The sequence below is a fragment of the Saccopteryx bilineata genome, chromosome 4, assembly GCF_036850765.1.
Source record: "Saccopteryx bilineata isolate mSacBil1 chromosome 4, mSacBil1_pri_phased_curated, whole genome shotgun sequence".
Classification (NCBI taxonomy): Eukaryota; Metazoa; Chordata; class Mammalia; order Chiroptera; family Emballonuridae; genus Saccopteryx; species Saccopteryx bilineata.
The window spans coordinates 78,238,078-78,263,034 of record NC_089493.1 but is presented as its reverse complement, the minus strand read 5'-3'; the positions used below and the strand labels follow the sequence as shown (position 1 = coordinate 78,263,034).

The 24,957-nt window shown below is 39.0% G+C and overlaps 1 protein-coding gene across 3 annotated transcripts in view; it reads right to left on the bottom strand.

Annotated features, from left to right (window-relative positions):
* Positions 1 to 2,871: 2,871 nt before the first annotated feature.
* The window catches only part of UBR1 (ubiquitin protein ligase E3 component n-recognin 1), a 181,514-nt gene continuing 159,428 nt past the window's right edge, over positions 2,872 to 24,957 (bottom strand). For 2 of the 3 annotated variants that reach the window (XM_066276885.1, XM_066276886.1), the window contains exons 44-47: positions 21,103 to 21,180; positions 10,258 to 10,428; positions 7,999 to 8,100; positions 2,872 to 5,667 (exon numbers count right to left, since the gene is read on the bottom strand). In XM_066276885.1, the coding sequence (XP_066132982.1) occupies positions 5,526 to 5,667; positions 7,999 to 8,100; positions 10,258 to 10,428; positions 21,103 to 21,180 (493 nt within the window). In that variant the 3' untranslated portion in view covers positions 2,872 to 5,525. The remainder of the gene's footprint in view (positions 5,668 to 7,998; positions 8,101 to 10,257; positions 10,429 to 21,102; positions 21,181 to 24,957) is intronic. The other variant, XR_010731307.1, reaches the window with a different exon arrangement.

Genomic DNA, 24,957 nt, shown 5'->3' with positions numbered 1-24,957 from the left:
GGAAAGCGACCTGGGAGAATCACCCTGAGGGAAAGCACCCACAGCTTTTCATAGACACACATGTAGATTTCTGCCACATGCTCATGCACTACTTGTGTAAGTACTTGCAGCTGGGAAACCAGTGAGCAAGCCTAACCACAGTTGTTTTCCCCACACCCTGGTATTTAGTTTTGTTGAACTATGGAGTTTTTCTTTTGTTATCCTGGTTAGTGTACAGGATTTTCAGAGAGTTCTGAGGAGATTCAGAAACTATGCTGCTGACATGATGCCACCTAACTCTGGACATCTTTTAACTTTATTAATGCAAATTATGTACAATATGTCAGGTTATATGATTTGTTTTCCCTAGCTGTGTCCAGACACTCTAGTATAAGCATGGAGAAGACTCTTTAGTGACCTTTCCCTGCCAGTTACAAGTGCCTTGTGTTTTCATTTCCTCATCTCAAAACCCTTCTTTCATTGCCCTCAGTGTTATCCTCCTAGAATATTTTGAAGTCTTAAACTAAAGTAATGGCTTAAAATAAAAACTTTCCCTTAATTGAAAGCTTATGTAGAAAATCTGAAATCACTGGGTCTAAAGCAAGCAACCTTTAAATTTTAAGTGAAGAGTCATGGTTTAGAAACAAGGCAATCACACTGAATAGCTTAAGGCTCAATCCCAGGTGATTCTGATTAGGACCTATGGTGAAACTAGAAATCTTTATTTTGTTAACACTCTCTATGTGGTTCTAATGCACAGTCATGTTTGAGAACCATTACACTAGATTGTGCTGTCCCAAACAGAAGCCACTAGACACAACTTAAATGTAATTAAAATAAAATGAATTAAAAATTCAGGTCTTCAAGTGCACTAGCCACATTTCAAATGTCAGTAAGTGTATGGGGACAGTGACTACCACATTGAAGTGCAAATATAGAACATTTCCATCACTGCAGAGTTCTGTACTATGCTGCTTTAGATAGTTGTCTCCACATAGGGTGTGCACACCCAAAAGGATGTCTACATTTACTTGGAAAATATTTAAATAGAAAGATTCCATTCTTCAATTGATTTTTAAAAAATTTCCATTTGGGGGTAATGTACTTAATGCATTAGTGTAGTATTGAATGAATATAAACATACATATAATGCATGTTTAAAAATTATATACTGATGAAGTATAAGGCTAAAAAGTTTAGAGACCATTACACTAAATACCTATGTCTTTTAAAGAATTTGTCTGGCCTGACCAGTTAGTGACGCAGTGGAGAGAACATTGGCCTGGGACACAGAGGACTCAGATTCGAAACCCCAAGGTCACTGGCTTGAATGTGGGCTCACCCATTTTGAATGCAGGCTCACCAGCTTGAGCATGGGATCACAGACATGACTCCATGATCACTGGCTTGAGCCCAAAGGTCACTAACTTAGAGCCCAAGATTACTGGGTTGAGTCCAAGGTTGCTGGTTTGAGCAAGGGGTCATTGGCTTGGCTGGAGCCCCCTGGTCAAAGCACATACAAGGAAGCAATCAATGAACAGCTAAGGTGTTGCAATGAAGAATTGATGCTTCTCATCTCTCTCCCTTCCCATGCCTGTCTTTGTCTCTCTCTCTCTGGCTTAAAAAAAAATAGTCTGGAAGGTGGTATAGGGGAGATAAATGGTGTTGGAAGGCGACTTGACTTGGGGTGGGTAACATACAAAATAATGTACAGATAATGTATTACAGAATTATATACCTGAAACCTATATGATTTTTGGGTTTTTTTTTGTATTTTTCTGAATTTAGAAGCGGGGAAGCAGTCAGACTCCCGCATGTGCCTGACCCATATCCATCCGGCATGCCCACCAGGGGGCGATGCTCTGCCCATCTAGGGCGTTGCTCCATTGGGGCTGGAGCCATTCTAGCACCTGAGGCAGAGGCCATGGAGCCATCCTCAGCACTCGGGCCAACTTTGCTCTAGTGGAGCTTTGGCTGCAGGAGGGGAAGAGACAGAGAGGAAGGAGAAGGGGAAGGATGGAGAAGCAAATGGGCGCTTCTTCAGTGTGCCCTGACCGGGAATTGAACCCGGGACTTCCACACGCCAGGCTGATCTTCCTAAGGTTGAGCCAACTGGCCAGGGCAAAACCTATCATTTTATTAACCAAGGTCACTCCCAAAAATTCAATATAAAATAAAAGTTTTTGTTGTCAGCCCAGGCAATTATTTTTTTTTTAAGTGAGAGGAGGGGAGGCAGAGACAGACTCCTGCATGTGCCCTGACCAGGATCCACCCGGCAAACCCACTAGGGGGCGATACCCTGACCATCTGGAGCCCTTACTCCATTGCAGTCAGAGCCATTTTAGTGCCTGAGGCGGAGACCATGGAGCCATCCTCAGTACCCAGAGCCTACTTGCTCTAATTGAGCCTTGGCCTGGGGCTCTGGCCAGCTGGCTCCTTGGTAGAGCATCAGGCCGATATGTGAATGTCCTGGGTTTGATTCCCAGTCAGGGCACACAGGAAAAGCACCCATCTGCTTCTCCACTCCTTCTCCTCTTGCTCTTCCTCTCTTCTCCTCCCCTCTTGCAGCCAAGGCTCAATTAGAGCAAGTAGGCCCTGGGTACTGAGGATGGCTCCATGGCCTCCGCCTCAGGCACTAAAATGGCCCTGACTGCAATGGAGTAAGGGCCCCAGATGGGCAGGGTATCGCCCCCTAGTGGGTTTGCCGGGTGGATCCTGGTCAGGGCACATGCAGGAGTCTGTCTCTGCCTCCCCTCCTCTCACTTAAAAAAAAAATTGCCTGGGCTGACAACAAAAACTTTTAACTAGTGTTCCTTTCTAGGTAAAGATTTTTATACTTCAAACCAATCCCCAAACATGAGAAGTCTCTTTGTTCTTTTTAAATATACACATGTAAGATATTTATTTCAAAAAGCACAAGAACATTATACAAGTTTTAAATTTACATTTTGCAATAAAAGATATCAATATATGCACTATTTGTATAACTTCATCATGGATGGAATTTGAATCAGTGGTATAAACATGTTGCAGTCACTAAATATAGATCATCATCACAGTGAACCAAATGCATAGTTGTTATGAAATGAGAAATGACCATGAAAGGGTGAACTCACAGCCCAACAGACACCAACATAATAAATTAATTATACAGATATATGCTTTTCTTCACTGTATCATAAAGATTCCTGCTGGCCCCTCACCGAACATTAGAAACACATTTTGGAGCCATTCTGTTGACTAGTTCCCTCCATATTCTACACTAGAGAAAATAAAGTGACTTTTTGCTCATTTTGTAAGTCAACTTCATAAGCATAATTTGTAATGATCAAGGCAAACCACTAGGATATTTGAATATAATTAGAAAACCTTTGGGCTGGGGGCAGAACTGAGACATATGTTCAGCTACAGTGCAGAGATCTGAATCAATCTCTGTAAGTAGAACTTAATATGAAATAGGTTCTTTGGCAGTAAAGGTCTGACTGGCCATTGCAGGATAATCTCTCTGGCAGTTTGAGAGCTTAACCTCAGGATTTACGAAGTGAACAGAAAAAGACTAGAACTAAAAAGGTCCATTTATCTTTGCTAAACTGGGTTCAATCAATTAGAGCAGAAGTCAGCATCCCTTGTTGCCTATTCTGTCTCAGACTTCCCAGTCAGCCAATCCATCCAACAAAATTATATAAGAAATAACAGGAAACGTTCCAATCACTTAATCATACTGGCAAATTTGACAAACTGAATACTGAATTTTCTGATCCTCACCCATCAATGTTACAAATTGTTCAGTAAGGTGGAATCTATTTCCCAATACCTTCTCAATAACTATTCAATTAGAAAATCATGATTGTAATTCTGATGCCAACCCCTTACTGCAAAATCCACCTTTTCTTTACTTTACATAGAAATAACAAAAAAAATCTACCCCCAAATGTGCATCATCAATCACTTCACAAACATGTTTTTATTTGCTTGCCTTTGCTGAGCACAAAGAATGTAGGAAAACATTCACACACATATGAGAATAGTCATCAAAGGCAAAATAAAATGGTCTCTGAATGCATCTTTCAAATTCCTAACATTACCGCAGACAACAGAAGCTAAAAAAGGAAGATTTCAATTTATCTTCTGTCTGCTGTTTTATATCACAAGTTCTTGATCAAAGTTAAAAGTTTGCACAAATCTGGGAGACCTTGATTCTTTTTTTTTTTTTTTAATTTTTATTTATTCATTTCTAGAGAGGAGAGAGAGGATAGAGAGGCAGAGAGAGAGAGAAGGGGGGAGGAGCTGGAAGCATCAACTCCCATATGTGCCTTGACCAGGCAAGCCCAGGGTTTCGAACCGGCGACCTCAGCATTTCCAGGTCGACGCTTTATCCACTGCGCCACCACAGGTCAGGCGAGACCTTGATTCTTTATAAACAGATGGCTCAAGCACAGCATGTTCCAATAGGACAGAGACTAGTGATCACACGACTTGTTTGGTTGTTTGTACTAGTCATAAAAATCAGAGTTTATGAAAAGGTTGCACACAGATAACAAATGAAGAGTTAGTCTTTTACACATGAGTTGGCAGAATTGGCTTAAATCTGATTGTTCAATTTTATAGCTGTTATGATCCATTTTCTGAGGAAATTTTCTTTTCTTCATTCAATAGACAGTTTATATCAGAACTGCATCTGATTTCTAAGAGTCAAATAGGATAGCGCCACATCAAGAGATAAGTGAACTCATTTTAGAAACTTGCTTTTGGAAAATGGAAAGTATAATTTCAAAATTCAACAAATTTTGTGGTTAGATTATAGACTCTTTGTCCCATCAGGGTTGAAGAATGAATGCACTACCCTAACTCTTATTGAAGTTTACAGTAGGAAAAAACCTATTCCACTCTGGCAGAAATTTGCCTTAGAAGTGGCAACTCTGTCCATATAGAGATTTAGTCTAATTTTTGACTAAAACAGTAAGTGGCACATTAGGAATATTTCCTTAAAAGAGAAATGATTAAAATTTTACTTCTTTGGAAAACTTTCTTAATTGAAGTTTTCTGCATGATTTCTGCAATTCCTCTTTAGATGCAAGGAAGAAAAATCACAGATTATTAGAATCTTGTCAGTAATCCAATGAAGAGTAGGAGAGAATACCAACAACAAAATTGTAGAAGCGTAACTAACTTTTAGAAATGTCCACAACTGCTTAGTGTGACTTCTAGATCAGGGAGATGAAATGAATGGGACAGATTAGGAAGGGAAATGACTCTTCTGGATATATTAGCAGAATCAGACACTTGGGCTAAAAAAGCATTTCTTTAGTGTTCTAGAACATAAAACAGATTATTCTATGTTCTTTTTTCCCTTTAAGCACATGTTCACTAACTGAAAGCAATACTCCATTAAGGAATATTTTATTGATTTATATGAATTCGGACACAACTGGATAAAGAGCAAAAGACTCTTCAACCCTTTCCCAGCCCTCAGAAAGGTCTCCTTAATTTTGAATCAGTCTTTATTACAGTCTTCATTTGTGATTGTCCCGAGGCAGAGTTGGAGCTCATAATGACTGCCAGTTGAATCCAAATAACATCTGATTAGTTTCCTGGCTCCTAGCAATCTCTTCTATTATGCAGTGTTGTTGCCATACCAAATGTAGCTTCCGATACCTCTCATGAGATAAATGAAGTGGGTTGCCCCTCCTTCAGGGGAAAAAACAAACAAACATGTAAGTTTAATCAAATAACTGCCACACTTTATTGCCTAAATTAGCCTAAACTTTTTTATTTTTTATTGATTGATTTTACAGGGGGTAGGGTAGGAAATGAGAAGTAGTTGCTTCACTCTAGCTGTTTATTGACTGTTTCTCATCTGTGCCTTGACCAGGCAAGCCCAGGATTTCAGGTTGACGCTCTACCCACTGCACCACCATAGGCCATAGCGTGAACGCTTAAGTTGTTCTTGGAGCTGGGAAGAATCACCAGGACAGGGTTTTAAAAGGGATATATTCCCATCTCCATTGATCACTAAGAACTTGCCTGACCAGGCGGTGGCGCAGTGGGTAAAGCGTCGGACTGGGATGCGGAAGACCCAGGTTCGAGACCCCGAGGTCGCTGGCTTGAGCGTGGGCTCATCTGGATTGAGCAAAAAGCTCACCAGCTTGAGCCCAAGGTTGCTGGCTCAAGCAAGGGGTTACTCGGTCTGCTGAAGGCCCGCGGTCAAGGCACATATGAGAAAGCAATCAATGAACAACTAAGGTGTTGCAACGCGCAATGAAAAACTAATGATTGATGCTTCTCATCTCTCCGTTCCTGCCTGTCTATCCCTCTCTCTGACTCTCTCTCTCTCTCTCTGTCGCTGTAAAAGAAAAAAAAAAAAAAAAAAAAAAAAAAATTAAAAAAAAAAAAAGAACTTGATTGGTTATTTAGCAAATGAAGCAGAAACTTATTGATTATTCAGAAAATAGGTCAAGTATACCATGAGCATATGGGTCCTCATTTAAATGGCCAGCATGTTTTATAACTTGAAGTATCTCTAGTCCTCTTTGAGTGGTTAGTCTGAGTGGAGCTCTAATAGCTTTTTGGGTTCATAGTTTATCAGCTTTGATTTCTGATCTTTGCATAGTAAAGGTTAGATCTAAGATGTAACACTAAGCCTTCAACTTATATTCTGCTTCTCAGAAATATTTGATAATATAACATACACAAAATGTTGTTATGTGTTATGACATAAATTTTCTAGTGATTAGCAAATATTTAAATCAAATTATTCCACAACAATTCTAAAGTTGCACAGTTTATAACATTGTATAACTACTAAGCTAAAATGATCAAAGTTTGGTTGTTGCCAATAATGAAAAACTGTGAGATTCTTATTCCTGAGGCATTCCAGCATCTCAACTTATTGGATTTTTTTTTTCCTACGGGGACAGAGACAGAGTCAGAGAGAGGGATAGACAGGGACAGACAGACAGGAATGGACAGAGATGAGAAGCATCAATCATCAGTTTTTCGTTGCGAAACCTTAGTTGCTCATTGATTACTTTCCCTTTTTTGCCTTGACTGCGGGCCTTCAGCAGACCGAGTAACCCCTTGCTCGAGCCAGCGACCTTGGGTCCAAGCTGGTGAGTTTTTTGCTCAAGCCAGATGAGCCCACGCTCAAGCTGGCGACCTCGGGGCCTCAAACCTGGGTTCTCTGCATCCCAGTCCGATGCTCTATCCACTGCACCACCGCCTGGTCAGGCTTGGATATGTTTTAATTGCCTTATTACTTGTAAAATTCTGTTTCTTTCTACCTTTCTGAAACAACTCAGATCTCTTATCCTCAGTCATTAACAACTTTCACAACTCAGATTTTTTCCTCCCTAAACCCACAGAGTATCTCTACAGGTCAAATGCTGTCATAATAAAAATGACTCTCTCTATGACCAAAAAGGTTCCAAGTCCCATCTAGTATATCTATTCATTATGAGTAATATTTCAAAAGAACAAAATTTCAGTTAGATAAAGGAACAGTTTATGGGAAGATCTAATCTTTGTCTATATATACTTTTGGGATCATTGTGCCTTATTTCCCTCTTTCTCATAAGTCCTTTAGTACCGAACACTGGGAAGAATACAGAAAAATTCAGGATTCTAGATATTTTGATTTGCTAAAGTAAAGAAGGCTGATATAGCTGGCTAGTAAAAAGTTTCAAGTATTGCAATGAAAACCACAAATATCCATTTTAAACTGAAGTACCTCACTGGATACTACATATTTCTTTCTTTATATGTGCATCAATTAAACCTCCTAAGTAATTCAGAAGAATGGTTGATTAAAACTAACAGAGCATGCAAACATTAGGAGAGTTGGTATCTTAAAAAATTTTGGAGAAATATTACCCTCAAATTTTAGAGTTGTTTAAGATTGTGTTACACTTAGGATGACATATTTAATTTGTAGCCATTTAAAAATACCTCTCAATATTTAGCATTAGCTTTTACGTTTAAAGAATTATCTACATATAATAATGTGACTAAAAAAAAACTCACTTCAGGCCAGGATCTGTTTCTCCATATTCATCCAAGTAAGGAGCTGGATAGGCACAGCCTCTGGCTTTCCCTTCAACTAGGACCACTCTGCATTCTCTGATTCTGAAGGACAAAACAACCAAAGGAAATATTATTAAGTGCATGTGTGCAACCAATAAGCATTGCATCAAAGTTAACCTAGAGAAAAGAGATGGCCAATATCTGTTAGCAATTCAGTATAAAAATAATATAAACATAAACAAATAGACTAAACTGTGTTTTTTGTGCTTTTTTTTTGGTGACAGAGTCAGAAAGAGAGTCAGAGAGGACAGATAGGAACAAACAGACAGGAAGGGAGAGAGATGAGAAGCATCAATACTTCATTGTGGCAACTGAGTTGTTCATTGATTGCTTTCTCATATGTGCCTTGACCGGGGGGCTACAGCAGAGTGAGTGACCCCTTGCTCAAGCCAGCAACCTTTAGGCTCAAGCCAGCGACCACTGGGTCATGTCTATGATCCCATGCTCAAGCCAGAGAGAGACCCTGCGCTCAGGCTGGTAAGCTGTGCTCAAGCTGGATGAGCTTATGCTCAAGCCAGCGACCTTGGGATTTCGAACCTGGGTCCTCTGTGTCCCAGTCTGATGCTCTATCCACTGCACCACCGCCTGGTCAGGCTAAACTGTGTTTTGTCTAAATAAAAGAGAATAAACATTACTATTGTTGTTAAAGCTATGGGAAAGAGTCATTAGATTTAGAGACATAGGAACAGTAATACTGATGGCATATATTGGAAAGAAGAAGGAGGCTGTTGTAATTAAGTCATAGATACCCTGGAAAATGGTGACTAGAGTTGTTTCTGTTATGTTTCCTGACCTATGAATTGGAGGGGGGGAGGGAGCCTAACAGAGGAACAAAAGCACATCTCTCAGTCTGATAAACTCAGGCCAGAAAGGTCAGCTAAGAGAGTGTCAAGCCTTTTCTGGTTAGAACCAGCCTCCAATAGTGTAGATCAGTGTTTTTCAATAAAATCTTCATACAGCATCAGGGTAGTTAACTCTTTTGCAGCTAGCATGAAATTTCGAATGGACAGGTCTATGGACCGGTGGTTAAAAACCACTGCACAGAGAGAAATTATAAAATAAACAGTTGAACTAAGTAGTGGGTTTACTTCCTGTAGGTTCCATAGAAAAAGAAAATAGGTGTTGGGGTTTGGGTTCCACGTAGTTATTCCCCTTATTCCAAATGATGCCTACTAACAATGATTATATATGCCATAGTAGTAAGATATCACTGTTTTCTTTTTAAACAAAAACTATTACATGTGGAGAGCTGAAAGAAAAAGCACAAACACCCTTCTAAATTTTATCTCACAAGAGCAATTTATACCTTTGTTTCATAAATGAGTGACTACTGTTCTACTCTCAGTCTTTTGCTGAAAGACCAGGGGAAGCAATGATTGGTTGATAAAGGAAATGAAGAAAATTAAAATATTTAAAAGACAAATTAAAGTAACAATTTACTTATACGTTTAAAATATAAGTTTTAGGACTCTAGGCTCTTCCACTATATTTGAGTATTACACAACACAAGAGTAATCATACATGTTTATCATATTCATTTAAGGATTTTTATAAATAATGAAAATATGAGCAGAAATCTATTTTATTTTTTACTACTTATTCTGAAATGTCATCTCAAATGCAATCTCACGTAACTGGTCTCTAACTTTCTTTTACAACGTAAAATTAAAAAAAAAACAACTGATTTTAGGCCTTGACCAGTTGGCTCAGTGGATAGTGTCGGCCCCATGTACAGAAGTCCTGGGTTCGATTTCTGGTCAAGGCATACATGAGAAGTGACTTCCCCTTCCCTTTTCCCCTTCTCTCTATCTTCTCCTCTCATAGCCAGTGGCTTGACTGGTTCAAGCATTAGCCCCAGGTGCTGAAGGTAGCTCTGTTGATTCAAGCATTGGCCTCAGACAGGGGTTACTGGGTGGACCCTGTTCAGGGTGCATGCAGGAGTCTATCTCCCCTCCTCTCACTTAAAAAAAAGTGATTTTAGAGAGAGAGGAAGAGAGGGGAGAAGGAGAGAGAAAATTGAACCCTCAACCTTGGTGTACTGGGATAACACTCTAACCAACTGAGCGACCCAGCCAGTGTTCTACTCTAACTTCTAATATCACTTCCTATCAACACAGCAGCATCCTGCCATAATGGCCTTCAGACTGAATCTAAATTCCCTAAGTTCATTATGAAGCTTCTAGATTGCACATTACTCACTTAAGGAAAATGCAGACTCCAGCTCCACAGTGAAGTGCATGAAAAATGCAAGCTCCAACCTCTTCCCCATTCACAGTTTCTTGGCAGCAAATGTTCTGAGAACACAGTATGGCCCCACAGAAAAGACAAAGGACAGGGTTCTTTCGCTCATCATCTGCAGAGCGTGGGCACCTCAAAAAGGAAGAAAACATTCAGTATGGTGGAGAAATAAAAAAAAGCATGATATATCCAGTTAGCAATGAAAAAAGTTTTCATCACTGGCTACTCTGCAGTAAAGAAAGCTATTAAAACACAAGGAAACATTTAATTAAACGATTCCTGGCCCTGGCCGGTTGGCTCAGTGGTAGAGCGTTGCCTGGCGTGTAGAAGTCCCGGGTTCGATTCCCGGCCAGGGCACAAAGGAGAAGCGCCCATCTGCTTCTCCACTCCTCCCCTTCTCCTTCCTCTCTGTCTCTCTTTCCCTCCCGCAGCCGAGGCTCCATTGGAGCAAAGATGGCCCGGGCGCTGGGGATGGCTCCTTGGCCTCTGCCCCAGGCGCTAGAGTGGCTCTGGTTGCGACAGAGCAACGCCCCGGAGGGGCAGAGCATCGCCCCCTGGTGGGCGTGCTGGGTGGATCCCAGTCAGGCGCATGCGGGAGTCTGACTGTCTCTTCCCGTTTCCATCTTCAGAAAAATATATATAAAAAAAACCCACAAAAAAACACAAACAAAAAGATTCCTCCTAAATAGTTCCCTCTAAGAAGACTTAACAAATAATATGATTAATCCATAAGAAAGTTTATTATTAAATATAGTGTCCTGAAATTCTCATAAAGTTTAACAATTAAATATGACTTAAAATTGAGATGTATTTATAGAATCCAGTCTTCATCAGGCATAACCAATTTATAGTCAACTGCCTCCTCTTGATTGGTTTAGTCAAGCTTGTGTCCTATGTTGGAGGAATATGACCTTGTACGTGCACAATTTTTTAAAATAACAAATTGCAGTAAGGGTTCAAACACATTTCTCCCCCATTTCTTTGAGGTATTGAGATCTTTAGGGTTGAAATGAGAGACCGCAGTCTTTGAGTTGATGCCCTCTTCCATCTGGAAACACAGTAAGTCTTAGGAAGAAAAAAGTGATAGAGTTGACTTACTTGAACCTTTTTGTAGTACTGAAAGTAGTACTTTGAAATTAGACCATTTTACATAGTGGCATGGTATGGCCTTGCTATAAGGCCCCTCTCAAAGAAGGTATCACTCTCTGAATTAAAGTGATAATGGTTATCATTTACTTATCTACTTTTTTAGTGAGAGAGACAGACAGACAGGAAAAAGAGAGAGATAAGCATCAACTCATAGTTATGGCACTCTTAGTTATTCATTGATTGTTTCTCATACATGCCATGACCGGGGGCTTCAGCCAAGCCAGTGACCCCTTGCTCAAGCCAGCGACATTGGGCTTAAGCCAGCAACCTTGGGCTCAAGCCAGCAACCTTGGGCTCAAGCCCAGTGACCTTGGGCTTCAAGCCAGCAACCACAGAGTCATGTCTATGATTCCATGCTCAAGCCAGCTGTGCCACCACCTGGTCAGGCACTCTTTCTCCTTCACTTAAAAAAAAAATTAATTAGAACTTTCAGCAAACACAACTAACTCTTAAATTTTTAATAAAGTATACCAATTAGTGTACAAAGTGACAATTAGTAGTCCTTAGTCATATGTTAAATAACTTGCTATCATTTGAAGGAACCAATGTTAAGGGGTTGCAGTTTAGAATCATTTTGAAGTCTTTTTTTTTTTTTTAACAGAGACAGAGTCAGAGAGAGGGACAGATAGGGGGCGACGCTCTGCCCACCAGGGGGCGATGCTCTGCCCCTCCGGGGCGTCGCTCTGTCGCAACCAGAGCCACTCTAGCGCCTGGGGCAGAGGCCAAGGAGCCATCCCCAGCGCCCGGGCTATCTTTGCTCCAATGGAGCCTTGGCTGCGGGAGGGGAAGAGAGACAGAGAGGAAGGAGAAGGGGAGGAGTGGAGAAGCAGGCGGGAACAGAGAGAGATGGGAAGCATCAATTATTAGTTTTTCGTTGTGATACCTTAGTTGTTCACTGATTGCTTTCTCATATGTGCCTTGACCACAGGCCTTCAGCAGACCGAGTAACCCCTTGCTCGAACCAGCAACCTTGGGTCCAAGCTGGCAACCTCAGGGTCTCGAACCTGGGTCTTCCGCATCCCAGTCTGACGCTCTATCCACTGCGCCACTGCCTGGTCAGGCCATTTTGAAGTCTTGAAGAGCCTTTCCTGGCTCTGCTCTGAGAATCACTGCTCTATAGAAACAACTAAGGAATGCTTTGAGCCATGAAGCCAAGAAGTTTAAATTTTCCAGCCATGGCAGGGGCAGTTTATATTCCAGCCTCCATTGCCAGATAGAACTGATCTTGAAGTTGGCTCCTTGATATTTGTCTCATGCAGATTAATATCAACTAAAAAAGTGGTTGAGTCACTTAATCTCTCAACCCTCAAAAAACTTAGCTAGATGATTTCAAAGAATGCATGCAGCTCTAAGTTCAGTGATTTTCCTAATCTTAGGGCTGCATTGCTACCACAGAAGCCCAGTGAATAGGTATTATCTCTTAGGCATTAAAAGGTATCTATCATGCTGTTGACTCTCAAGAGGATCTGAAAAGATTATTAGTCATTAATCATAGTAAGGATCCTCCTGGATGATATTACAGCTTTCAAGTAAAAATTAAAATAAATCTTCTGAAATCACTCCATTTTCCTCTATAAGATGGCTAGTGACTCAGACTGCCATCCTGTCTTTTTTTTTTTTCTGGTATTTTTCTGTAGTGATATGTGGGGGGAGGCAGATGGACAGACTCCCGCATGCGCCCAACCAGGATCCACCCTCAGTGCATGGGCCAATTTTGCTCCAATGGAGCCTTGGCTGTGGGAGGGAAGAGACAAAGAGAAAGGAGAGGGGGAAGGGTGGAGAAGCAGATGGGTGCTTCTCCTGTGTGCCCTGGCTGGGAATCGAACCTGGGATTTCCACACGCTGGGCTGATGCTCTACTGCTGAACCAACTGGCCAGGGCCTACCATCCTGTCTTAAAGGTGAAAGATGTTGGCTTTATCCAAAAAAAAAAAAAAAAAAAAAAAGAGTTGCAGCCTGACTGGTAGTGGTGCAGTGGATAGAGTTTTCACCTTGGTCACTGACGTTCCAGGTTCAAAAACCCCAAGGTTGCTGGCTTGAGCACAGGTTTATCGGTCAACGCACAAGAAAGCAATCAATGAACAACTAAGGTACCGCAATAAATGCTTCTCATCTCTTTCCCTTCCTGCCTGTCTGTCCCTATCTGTCCCTCTATCTTAAAAAAAAAAAAAAAAGAAAGTAGACAGATGTGACAGACAGGAAGGGAGAGCAATGAGAAGCATACTCGCCGTTGTAGCACTTTAGTTGTTCATTGATTGCTTTCTCATATGCTCATGTGTCCCCGATGGAGGGGGGGCAGGGCAGGGGGAGTGCTCCAGCTGAGCCAATGTCCTCTTGCTCAAGCCAGCAACCTTGGCTTCAAGCCAGTGGCTATGAGGTCATGTCTATGATCCCACGCTCAAGCTGGTAATCTCAGGGTTTTGTACTTGGGTCCTCAGCATCCTCAGGCAACACTATACCCACTGTGCCACTGCCTGGCCAGGCAAGGTAATTCTAATTAACTTAGATTTACTAAGAAGTTTGGCTAAGGACTATGCTTAATAACATTACAAAACTCCTAAGTGAACTTTGGGATTCCTGCAATTTGTGAAAAGGATGCTTTGTTACTTCATCATCAATGAAGTGCTGAATGGGCTTTATCTTTTAGGCTGATGAGATTCTTGCCTTTTAATTACAAGTCACTGCTGATTTCATGTCATCATTATCAATCTGGTTTGCTAAGGGTGGTAGTGTGATGCCACCTGAGTGTGAAGGATACATAATTGCATCAATAATAATTTTTTCTTATTAATATAAAATTTTAATTGATTTTAGAGAGAGAGGAAGAGAGCAAGAAAGAAACATCAATTTGTTGTTCCACTTATCCATCTATCCATTGGCTGATTCTTTTATGTCCTCTAACTGTGGGCCGAACCTGCAACCTTGGCATATTGGGACGATGCTCTAACTGAGCTGCTCAAGCCAGGGCTTTCCTTGGCTTACTATTTTTAAGACATGATGAACTGTGATTCAAATATGAAATATTTCCATACCAATAGCTTAAACAGATATGAATATAATTTATCCATTCAGTGATATTTCATTGGTGGTGTTCTGCTCACAAATTTATACTACTCAAATAAGTTACATCATACTATATATATCAAGGTAAGCGTAATACAAAAAATAACAGTTAACTTTACAGAACATTATTTTAGAGGATTATGTCCTTAAGTTCTTACTATTCTCTTACAAAGTGACTACCAGGTAATCCACAGATGGTATTAGGAATCAGTAGAACGTAACTTGTTTATTTTACTTCTCGTCAGTCCCAATTATTAGTTTTTATAAATTTAAAAGTGATCAGTGAAAACAAAACGGAAAAAGAGGAATATAAAGGAAAGTTCAAGAAATAATGCTTTAGAGTAGTGTTTAACCTGACTGAGGTAGAGCGGACAGGGTACACAAAAAGGTTAAGGAGGTGTACTCCCTCTTTCCGTTATCCAGGCTTGAACCTGAGTGACAATGCTATTATCTGTTTATTTTTTTTAAGACTTTATTCATTTTAGAGAAAGAGAGAGAGAGAGAAAGAGAGAGAGTAGAGAGGAGCAGGAAGCATCAACTTCCATATGTGCCTTAACCAGGCAAGCCCCAGGGTTTTGAACCAGTGACCTCAGCATTCTAGGTCCACACTTTATCCACTGCACCACCACAGGTCAGGCTATTATCTGTTTTAGTATAATAATGGGACTCCATATGATTTTGTTTTAAAAAAAAGGGTTGGTTCTTCGGTGTTATTTCATTGAATGAATGTGATTACTATACTGTAATGAATGTAAAAACAATGTTTAAAGATATATGAACAATCATTCTTAGAATAGTGGAGAGAAAGAGAGAGAGAAAAAAGTTTATTGTAGCTTTAAAAAAAACTGAGAAGGGATGTCAGAGGATGGTGGAGTAGGGAACTCCAGGAAATAGTTCCTCTACCAAAACAATAAGTATTGACTTTGCAAGAACTGTTGGAAGCAACTATTTAGAACTCTGGAGTGTAGATGAACACTGTACTGTCCAGAGAAGACCTGACAAAGAAAGAGACTGGGAAATTTCAGTGAATTGTAGCATTCTGTGTAGAGGCTAGCACCCCTATGGGAGTGGCTGCCTGTAATCCTAGTGCAGCTGCTGGTGCCAAAATGGGCAATAGAAACCACGTCCTCAAAAATCTGGGTTGTATATTTAGTTCTGCCTGGCAGTTCACTGAGTGGCTGGGCAGAGAGACTGGCCATTGTTTCAACCACCATGGACTGAAGTGACTTCCTTGTCAGTGACGGTAGAAGGATTTAAAGAGACAGAATATTCTTTATATTTTTTTCTTTTAATTTCTTATTGGATCCCAAGAATTTAAGGAAATCTCTGTCAGTTCACTGGCTGACTACAGAAATAATGAAACAAAGATTTCAGTGAACACACAACAAGGAATAAAATCTTTGCAGAAATAGTTTGGAAAAGTCACTAAACAGACAATGACAGCCTTTATCAAGTGTTAGGATGGGTGGAGGCAGGGAGGGAGACTGATTTCCCGAGTTATTAGCTTATAATATGTCAAAATGTCTAGTTCTCAATTAAACGTACAAATCTTAAAAAAAAAAAAAAACTAAAAAGTTCACTCACAGAAAAGAAATTGAAAGAAACCATTCCTATGGAAGCCAAGACATGAGACTTAATAAACTTTAAAAAGAGCTCTCTTAAGTGTGTTAAAAGAGCTGAAGGAAACCAATGACAAAAATCTAAAAGAAATTAACTGCTCGACTGTTTTCCATAGTAGCTGTGCAAGTTGATATTCCCACCAGTAGTAAATGAGGGTTCTTTTTTCTCCACAATCTCTCCAATACTTGTTATTACCTGTCTTGTTGATAATAGCCACTCTAACAGGTGTAAGGTGGTATCTCATTGTAGCTTTGATTTGCATTTTCCTAACAGCTAGTGATGTTGGACATCTTTTCCTATATCTGTTGGCCATTTGTATGTCTTCTTGGGATAGCTGTCTATTCAGGTCCTCTGCTCATCTTTTTAAAAAGATGTTACTTATTCATTTTAGGGAGGGGAGAGAAAGAGAAAGAGAAGGGGAAGAGAAGCAGGAAGCCTCAACTCTCATATGTGCCTTGACCAGACAAGTCAGGGTTTTGAACCGGCGACCTCAGTGGTCTAGGTCGATTCTTTATCCACTGTACCACCAAAGGTAACTGGACTGAACATAGATGAATCTTGAGAATATTATGCTAAGTGAAATAAGCCAGTCAGAGAAAGGTAAGTACCATATGATTTCACTTATATATGGAATCTAATGAAGAAAATAAACTAACAAGCAAAACAGAGACAGACTCATAGATAAAGAGCAGGATGACAGCTGTCGAGGGGTGTGGAGATTTGGGGAACTAGGTGTGGGGGTGGCAGAATTGAGCAGAGAAAAAAAGACCAATCATGGACATGGACAACAATGTGGTGATTGTGGGGGAAGGGGGCTGGGGAGGATGAAGGAGGGTATGGGGGGATAAATAGTGATGAAGGAAGACTGGACTTGGGGTGGTGAATACACAATATAGAGTACAGATAATGTGTTGTGGAACTGTGCACCTGAAACCTGTATAACTTTATTAACCAATGTCACCCAATATATTCAATTAAAAGAAGAAGAAAAATAAAAGAAGCTAAGAATATGATTTCATTCATATGTGGGATATAAAACTGAAACTAGGCACTGGCCGGTTGGTTCAGCAGTAGAGTGTTGGCCCAGCATGTGGAAATCCCGGGTTCAATTACCGACCAGGGCACATAGGAGAAGCGCCTATCTGCTTCTCCACCCCTACCCCTCTCCTTCCTCTCTGTCTCTCTCTTCCTCTCCCGCAGCCAAGGCTCCAATGGAGCAAAGTTGGCCCGAGCACTGAGGATGGCTCCATGGCCTCCACCTCAGGTGCTAGAATGGCTCTAGTTGCAACGGAGTGGTGCCCAAGATGAGCAGAGCATCGCCCCCTAGTGAGTATGCTGGGTAGATCCTGGTTGGGCGCATGCAGGAGTCTGTCTGCCTCTCTCCGCTTCTCACTTCAGAAAAATACAAAAACAAATTTTAAAAAAACAAACAAAATAACTTGAAACTAGCCTTGCCTGTGGTGGTGCAGTGGGTGGAGTGTTAACCTGGAATACTGAGGTTGCTGGTTCGAGGTCCTGGCCTTGCCTAGTCAAGACACATATGAGAAGCAACAAATATAAGTTGATGCTTCCTGCACCTCCCTCCTCTTTCTCTTTCTCTCTCTCTCCTCTCTCTTTAAAAATCAATAAATAAAATCTTTAAAACTGAAACTCACAGACACAGACAACAGTATGGTGGTTACTAGAGAGAACGGGCTGGAGGGTAGTAAAGGGTGAAGGTGGCCAAATATATGCTGACAGGAGATGATTTGACTCTGGGTGATGGGCACACAATGCAATATATAGATCTTGTATCACAGAAATGTACACTTGAAACCTATATGATCCTATTAAACAATGTCCCCCTGAATATTTAATTTTAAAAAAAGGAGCAAAGCCTTAGAAATTTATGGGACACCATCAAGCATACCAACATATATATAATGAGAATCCTAGAAAGACAAGAGAAAAAAATTTAAAGAAATAATGGCCCTAAACTACCCAAATTTGTTGAAAGACATGAATCTATACATCCAATAATCAAACTAAACTACAAGCAGGACAAATTCAGAGATCAACACTGAGACAAATGATAATCGGAAACAGAGTTAATGTATGCTATTAAAACTAAGTTAGTATCAATTCAAACTAAATTTAGGACATTAACTATAATCCCTATAAATATCCAACAAAGTGACAGGGTGTAAGATCAACACACAAAAATTAGTTGTGTCTTATTTTGATTTTTTAAAATTAATTTTAGAGAGAGACAGGAACATTGATCTGTTCCTGTATGTGTCCAGACCGGGGATCAAACCAGCACTTTCTGCACTTTGGGACAATGCTCTAATCAACTGAGCTATCTGGCCAGGGCAAAAATTAGTTGTGTTTTAATACATCAGCAATGAATAATACAAATAAGATATTAAGAAAACAATTTTGCCTGACTGATGGTAGCACAGTGGATAGAGCATTGACCTCGATGCTGAGGTCCCAGGTTCAAAACCCCGAGGATACTGGCTTGAGCATAGGCTCATCCCGCTTGAGCCCAAAGGTTGCTGGCTTGAGCAAGGAATCACTGGCTCGGCTTTAGCCTCCTGGTCAAGGCACATACGGGAAGGAAACAATGGACAACTAAAAGTGACACAAGTAAGAGTTGATGCTTTTCATCTCTCTTCCTCTCTCCCTTCTTGTCTGTCTCGTGTGTGTTCAAAAATAAAAAAGAAAAAGAGAAGAAAACAACTTCATTTACAATAAAATACCTAGGAATAAATTTAACCAAAAAGGGAAAGACTTGCACACTGAAAACTACAAACATGGCAGAAATAAATTAAAGGAGACTTAAATACAGGAAAGGATCCATGCTCATGATACAGAAGACTGCAGAAATGAAGCTGCCAATCCCCAAATTCATATGTAACTGCAAGGGATCCCAAGTAATCAAAATAATATTGAAAAAGAAAATGCTGGAAGGCTCAAACATTATAATTGCAAAACTTACTACAGAGCTATAGTAATTTAAAAGTATGGTACTAGCATATGAATATTAGTTGAATGATCTTAGTTGAATTTGCTTATGCTCAGTGTGATTTCTATCTTAGTGGTCCCGAAATAATTCTCCTATTTTCACTGGTCTCCAAGTGTAAAAAGGTTGAAAACAACTGATACAGAATAATGGAATAAGACTGAGAGCCCAGAAATAAACCCAAACATCTATAATTAACTGATTTGCGAGGTGAATGCCAACACTGTTCAATGGGAGAAAAACAATCTCTTGAGAAAGAGTGCTAGGACTGACCAGGTGGTGGCGCAGTGGATAAAGTATTGGTCTGGGATGCTGAGGAACAGGTTTGAAACTCTGAGGTTGCTGGCTTGAGTGCAGGCTCATCTGGCTTGAGCACAGGCTCATCAGCAGAGGTCGCCAGCTTGAGTGTGGGATCATAGATATGACCCCATGGTCACTGGCTTGAGCCCAAGGTCGTTGGCTTGAGCAAGGGGTCATTCTCTCGGCTGGAGTTCCCAGATCAAGGCACATACATATGAGAAAGCAATCAATAAACAACAAAGGTGGTACAATGAAGAATTGATGCTTCTTATCTCTCCCGCAAAAAAAAAAAAAAAAAAAAGAAAAAGATACTGGGACAACACTTTAGATTCAGTTAAAAAGAAGAAAGTTGAATCTCCTAGCTTACTATAAAAAATTAACTGAAAATGGATCCACAGCCTAAATCTAAGAGCTATAAACTTATTAGTAAAAAACATAGGAGTAAATCTCCATGACCTCAGATTTGGCAATGAATTCTTACTGTAGACATGAAAAGCACAAGCAACAAGAAGAACAAAAATAGAGGAAATGGACTTTTATGCATCAAATGACTATGAAAAATATAAAAACACAACCTATAAAACAGAATAAATTATTTTCAAATTAAAAATCTGATAAGGGTTTAACATCCAGAATATAGAAAGGACTGTAAAAACTCAACAACAAAACAATCCAATTACAAAATTGGCAAAGGACTTGAACAGATGTTTCTCTAAAGAACATACATAAATGTCCAACAAGCCATGAAAAGCTGTCTAATATCACTGGTCATTAAGGAAATGTATATCAAACTACAATGAGCTACTATTTTACACCCACTAGGATGGCTTTAATTAAAAAACAAATAAAACAGAATATAAGTGTTGGTGAGGATAGGGAGAAATAGCCTTCATACATTGCTAGTTAGGAATGTAAAATGGTACAGTTGTGGAAAACAGTTTAGTGGATCCTCAAAAAGTTAAACATAGAGTTACTGTAATGACCTAGAAATTCCACACCTAGGTAAAATTACCCAAGAAAAATTAAAATCCATGTCTAAACAGAACTTTGAACATGAATGTTTCTAGTAGCTTAATTCATTAAATCAAAAGGGCAACACCATTTAAGTGCCCATTAATGGATGAATGAATAAACAAACTTTGGTATATACATACAATGGAATAGTATTTAGCCAAGAAAGAAAAAAAAGTACTGATACATGCTACAACTTGGATGAACCTTGAAAACATTATGTTAAGTGAAAGAAGCCAGAAACAAAAGGTCATATATTGTATGATTCCTCTTTTATAATATAGCCAGAATAGGCAAATCCATGGAGACAGAAAGCAGATTATTGGTTGCCAGGGGATCAAGAAAGAGGGGCAGGGGGAATGATTATTTAGTGGATACAAGGTGTTTCTTTGGGGTGATGTAAAAGTTTTGAAAACTAGAGACAGGTGATGGTTGTACAATATTGTGAATATATAAAATGCCACTGAATTATACACTTTATCATTTTAATTGGTGTTATGTGGTTTTCACACACACACACACACACACACAGACACACACAAAGATGTCTGACAATCACTGTCATAAATAATGCTCAGTGGTCATTTTAAATGACGTTTGCTAGTGGTGGTATATACCAACTACAAGCTCAAAAAAATTTAAATATATATTTCTTCTTACCTGAAATGAGAAGCTTGATTTAGGAGGCAGCTATAGTCATCAGGAAGCTCTATCAAACTATTTCTTTTTCTAGGATACCTAAAAATGTAATTTAAAAGGCAATTTTATTTATCAGGAAATGAGCCCAGATAAAAAAATTAACCAATAAAGAATGTCTTAAAAATAACAACAACAAAGAATCTATACTTACAATTCATACTAATTCCCACTGTTTGGATTAATCAAAAGTGCTCAGCCTAGAATTCCAAATCCTCCATCAGCTAGCGTCCTTTCCAAACTCAACTTCCACAATTTCCTAAGACTAAATTGTTCTAGCTAGATTTCTATACAGTCTAGGAAGGTAACATAAAGTAGTGGTTAAGAACACAACCTCTATGACGTCAGAGTGATGGCGCAGTAGGAAGCGATACCGATAAATCTCCCCATAAACTCAACAAGATCTTCAACCAGAAACAGAAAAACCTATCCTTGGAGCCTTCAGATATTTTGCAACACACCCGAAGGTATGCAAAGAACAAAAAAAAAAAAAACAACAAAAAAAAACAAAGCCACAAGTAAAAGCTCCAAGAAGGACACAACAAAACCAAATTTAAACTGTGACAACAAAAAGAAAGGGGGGGAGAGGATGGAGATTAACAGTAGCAAAGGACAATGGAGTGCAAAAGTACTCACAAAATAGTGCACTACAATGAACAGGGTAGGAACCCTTTTCATTACTTAATGATAACCACCATTGAAAAAACCACCACAGAAGCACATGATTTAAAAAAGATAGCAACAGAGGAAAGATGTATGGAACACAACCAAATAAAAACAAAAGATAGAAAAACGAAAGAGAAGGATCAAACAAGACACAAAACTAACAGAAAGCAATCTATAAAATGGCAATAGGGAACTCACAAGTGTCAATAATTACACTAAATGTAAACGGATTAAACTCACCAATAAAAAGGCACAAAGTAGCAGAATGGATCAAAAAAGAAAATCCAACTGTATGCTGCCTACAAGAAACTCATCAAAGTAACAAGGATAAAAATAAATTCAAAGTGAAAGGCTGGAAAACAATACTCCAAGCAAATAACATCCAAAAAAAAGCAGGCATAGCAATACTCATATCTGATAATGCTGACTACAAGACAACAAAAGTACTCAAAAATGGCCATTTCATAATGGCTAAGGGGACACCGAATCAAGAAGACATAACAATTCTTAATATATATGCACAAACCAAGGAGCACCAAAATATATAAGACAGCTACTTATTGACCCTAAAACAAAAACTGACAAAAATACAATCATACTTGGAGACCTCAATACACCGCTGACGGCTCTAGATTGGTCATCCAAACAGAGAATCAACAAAGATATAGTGGCCTTAAACAAAACACTAGAGCACCTGGATATGATAGACATCTACAGGACATTTCATCGCAAAGTGACTGAGTATACATTTTTCTCCAGTGTACATGGATCATTCTCAAGAATTGACCATATATTGGGCCACAAAAACAACATCAGCAAATTCAGAAAAATCGAAGTTGTACCAAGCATATTTTCTGATCATAAAGCCTTGAAACTAGAATTCAACTGCAAAAAAGAGGAAAAAAAATCCCACAAAAATGTGGAAACTAAACAACATACTTTTAAAAAATGAATGAGTCAAGGAAGAAATAAGTGCAGAGATCAAAAGACATATAGAGACAAATGAAAATGACAATACGACATATCAGAATCTATGGGATGCAGCAAAAGCAGCGATAAGAGGGAAGTTCATATCACTTCAGGCATATATGAACAAACAAGAGAGAACTCAAGTGAACCACTTAACTTCACACCTTAAGGAACTAGAAAAAGAACAAAGACAACCCAAAACCAGCCGAAGAAAGGAGATAATAAAAATCAGAGCAGAAATAAATGAAATAGAGAACAGAAAAACTACAGAAAAAATTAATAGAACAAGGAGCTGGTTCTTTGAAAAGATCAACAAAATTTACAAACCCTTAGCAAGACTTACCAAGGAAAAAAGAGAAAGAACTCATATAAACAAAATCCAAAATGAAAGAGGAGAAATCACCACGGACATCGTAGATATACAAAGAATTATTGTAGAATACTATGAAAAACTTTATGCCACTAAATTCAACAACCTAGAAGAAATGGATAAATTCCTAGAACAATACAACCTTCCTAGACTGAGTCAAGAAGAAGCAGAACGCCTAAACAGACCTATTAGCAGAGAAGAAATAGAAAAAACCATTAAAAACCTCCCCAAAAATAAAAGTCCAGGCCCAGACGGCTATACCAGCAAATTTTATCAAACCTTCAAAGAAGACTTGGTTCCTATTCTACTGAAAGTCTTCCAAAAAATTGAAGAAGAAGCAATACTTCCAAATACATTTTATGAGGCAAACATAACCCTCATACCAAAACCAGGCAAGGATGGCACAAAAAAAAAAAAAAAAAAAAAAAAAAAAAAAAAAAAAAAAAAAAAAAGAACACAACCTCTGAAACCAGACCCAGTTACAAACCCTAAATTTTCTGACACATGATAAAGGCACTAAATCTAAGCCTGTATTTTCTGTTCTGAAACTGAGGATGAAAGTCTTATACTTTCTTAATCATAAGGCACACTCTCAATTTAACAGCATATTTTTGGGAAGGACATAAAAGACTCATGCTGATTTTAAAAATGTTATGTGAATATCAAGGAACTGCATGGAGCTACTCAAGACTCAATAAGAAATTGAAGTGAAACATAATATACTTAGTATTTGATACATGTTTGCAACTGTTATTCACTGCTATCATACTAGATACAACAAAAGCCTTGCTTGGATGCCTTGGGGAAGGTCATCTGAATACCATGGAATTCTCTTCTTAAACCTCGAACAATTTTAATTCTATAATTCCTTTTATGTGAAGCTAAAAATGATCTCCTTTAAGACTAACCTGTGTCATTAAGAATCTTTAACTCTTTTAATTTTTATAGCATTAACAGTATATTCCATATACATGGGTGGGCAAAAGTAGGTTAAATTACCAGCCACCATTACCTAAAAGATAAACCATAAATCGTAAGAATGCAAAATAATAATAATGACAATACAAATAAATATTAATACACAAATACTACAAGAATAAACTGTTTCATGTACTCACAACTGTAAACCTATTCTTGCCCACCTCTGTATCATCATACTTTATCATATGTCTTGAGTTTATGTACATAATTTGGTTATAAATTACTCATTACAAAAAGCTGAATGTGTTATATCTTTTAATTCTCCCAGAGCATTTAGTACCACCCTGGGGAAATAGCAATGTCTAAAAGGCACACAATGAACTGAAATAAAGGAAAAATGATATGAGATTTAACAGTCCTAAAATCTGTACTCATTCTTTAAACTTTTCTCCATACTCTAAGATCCTTCTTTTCTTGGTGATGTGAATACTACTGCATCTGAGCAGAGAAGGAGCTGGATTTGGAATCTCTACATCACTAAAACTGGGTTAAAGGGATAGCACAAGCACATTTACAGGGAAGGTGAAAGAGTTCACAAGGGTTGAGAAAAGAAGGTGGCAATGGATATTGTCTCACAATGTTTGCTTCAGCCATAGAAAAATGGTACTGGTGTTATACTGAAGACTACAGGGTCAGCTCCTCTGCTTGTTTATTGATGTAATTCAACAAGCTAATGAATGAGTCTCTAATGCTGGTGACAGCTCTTACTCCTCACATAGGATATGACAAGACAGCAAAGATTGCTAAAACAGCACACAATACTGGATTAACTTTAAAGGCAACTGCTATAGAACTTGGCTATTTCACAGCAGAACAGTTGGCTGAGTGGGTGA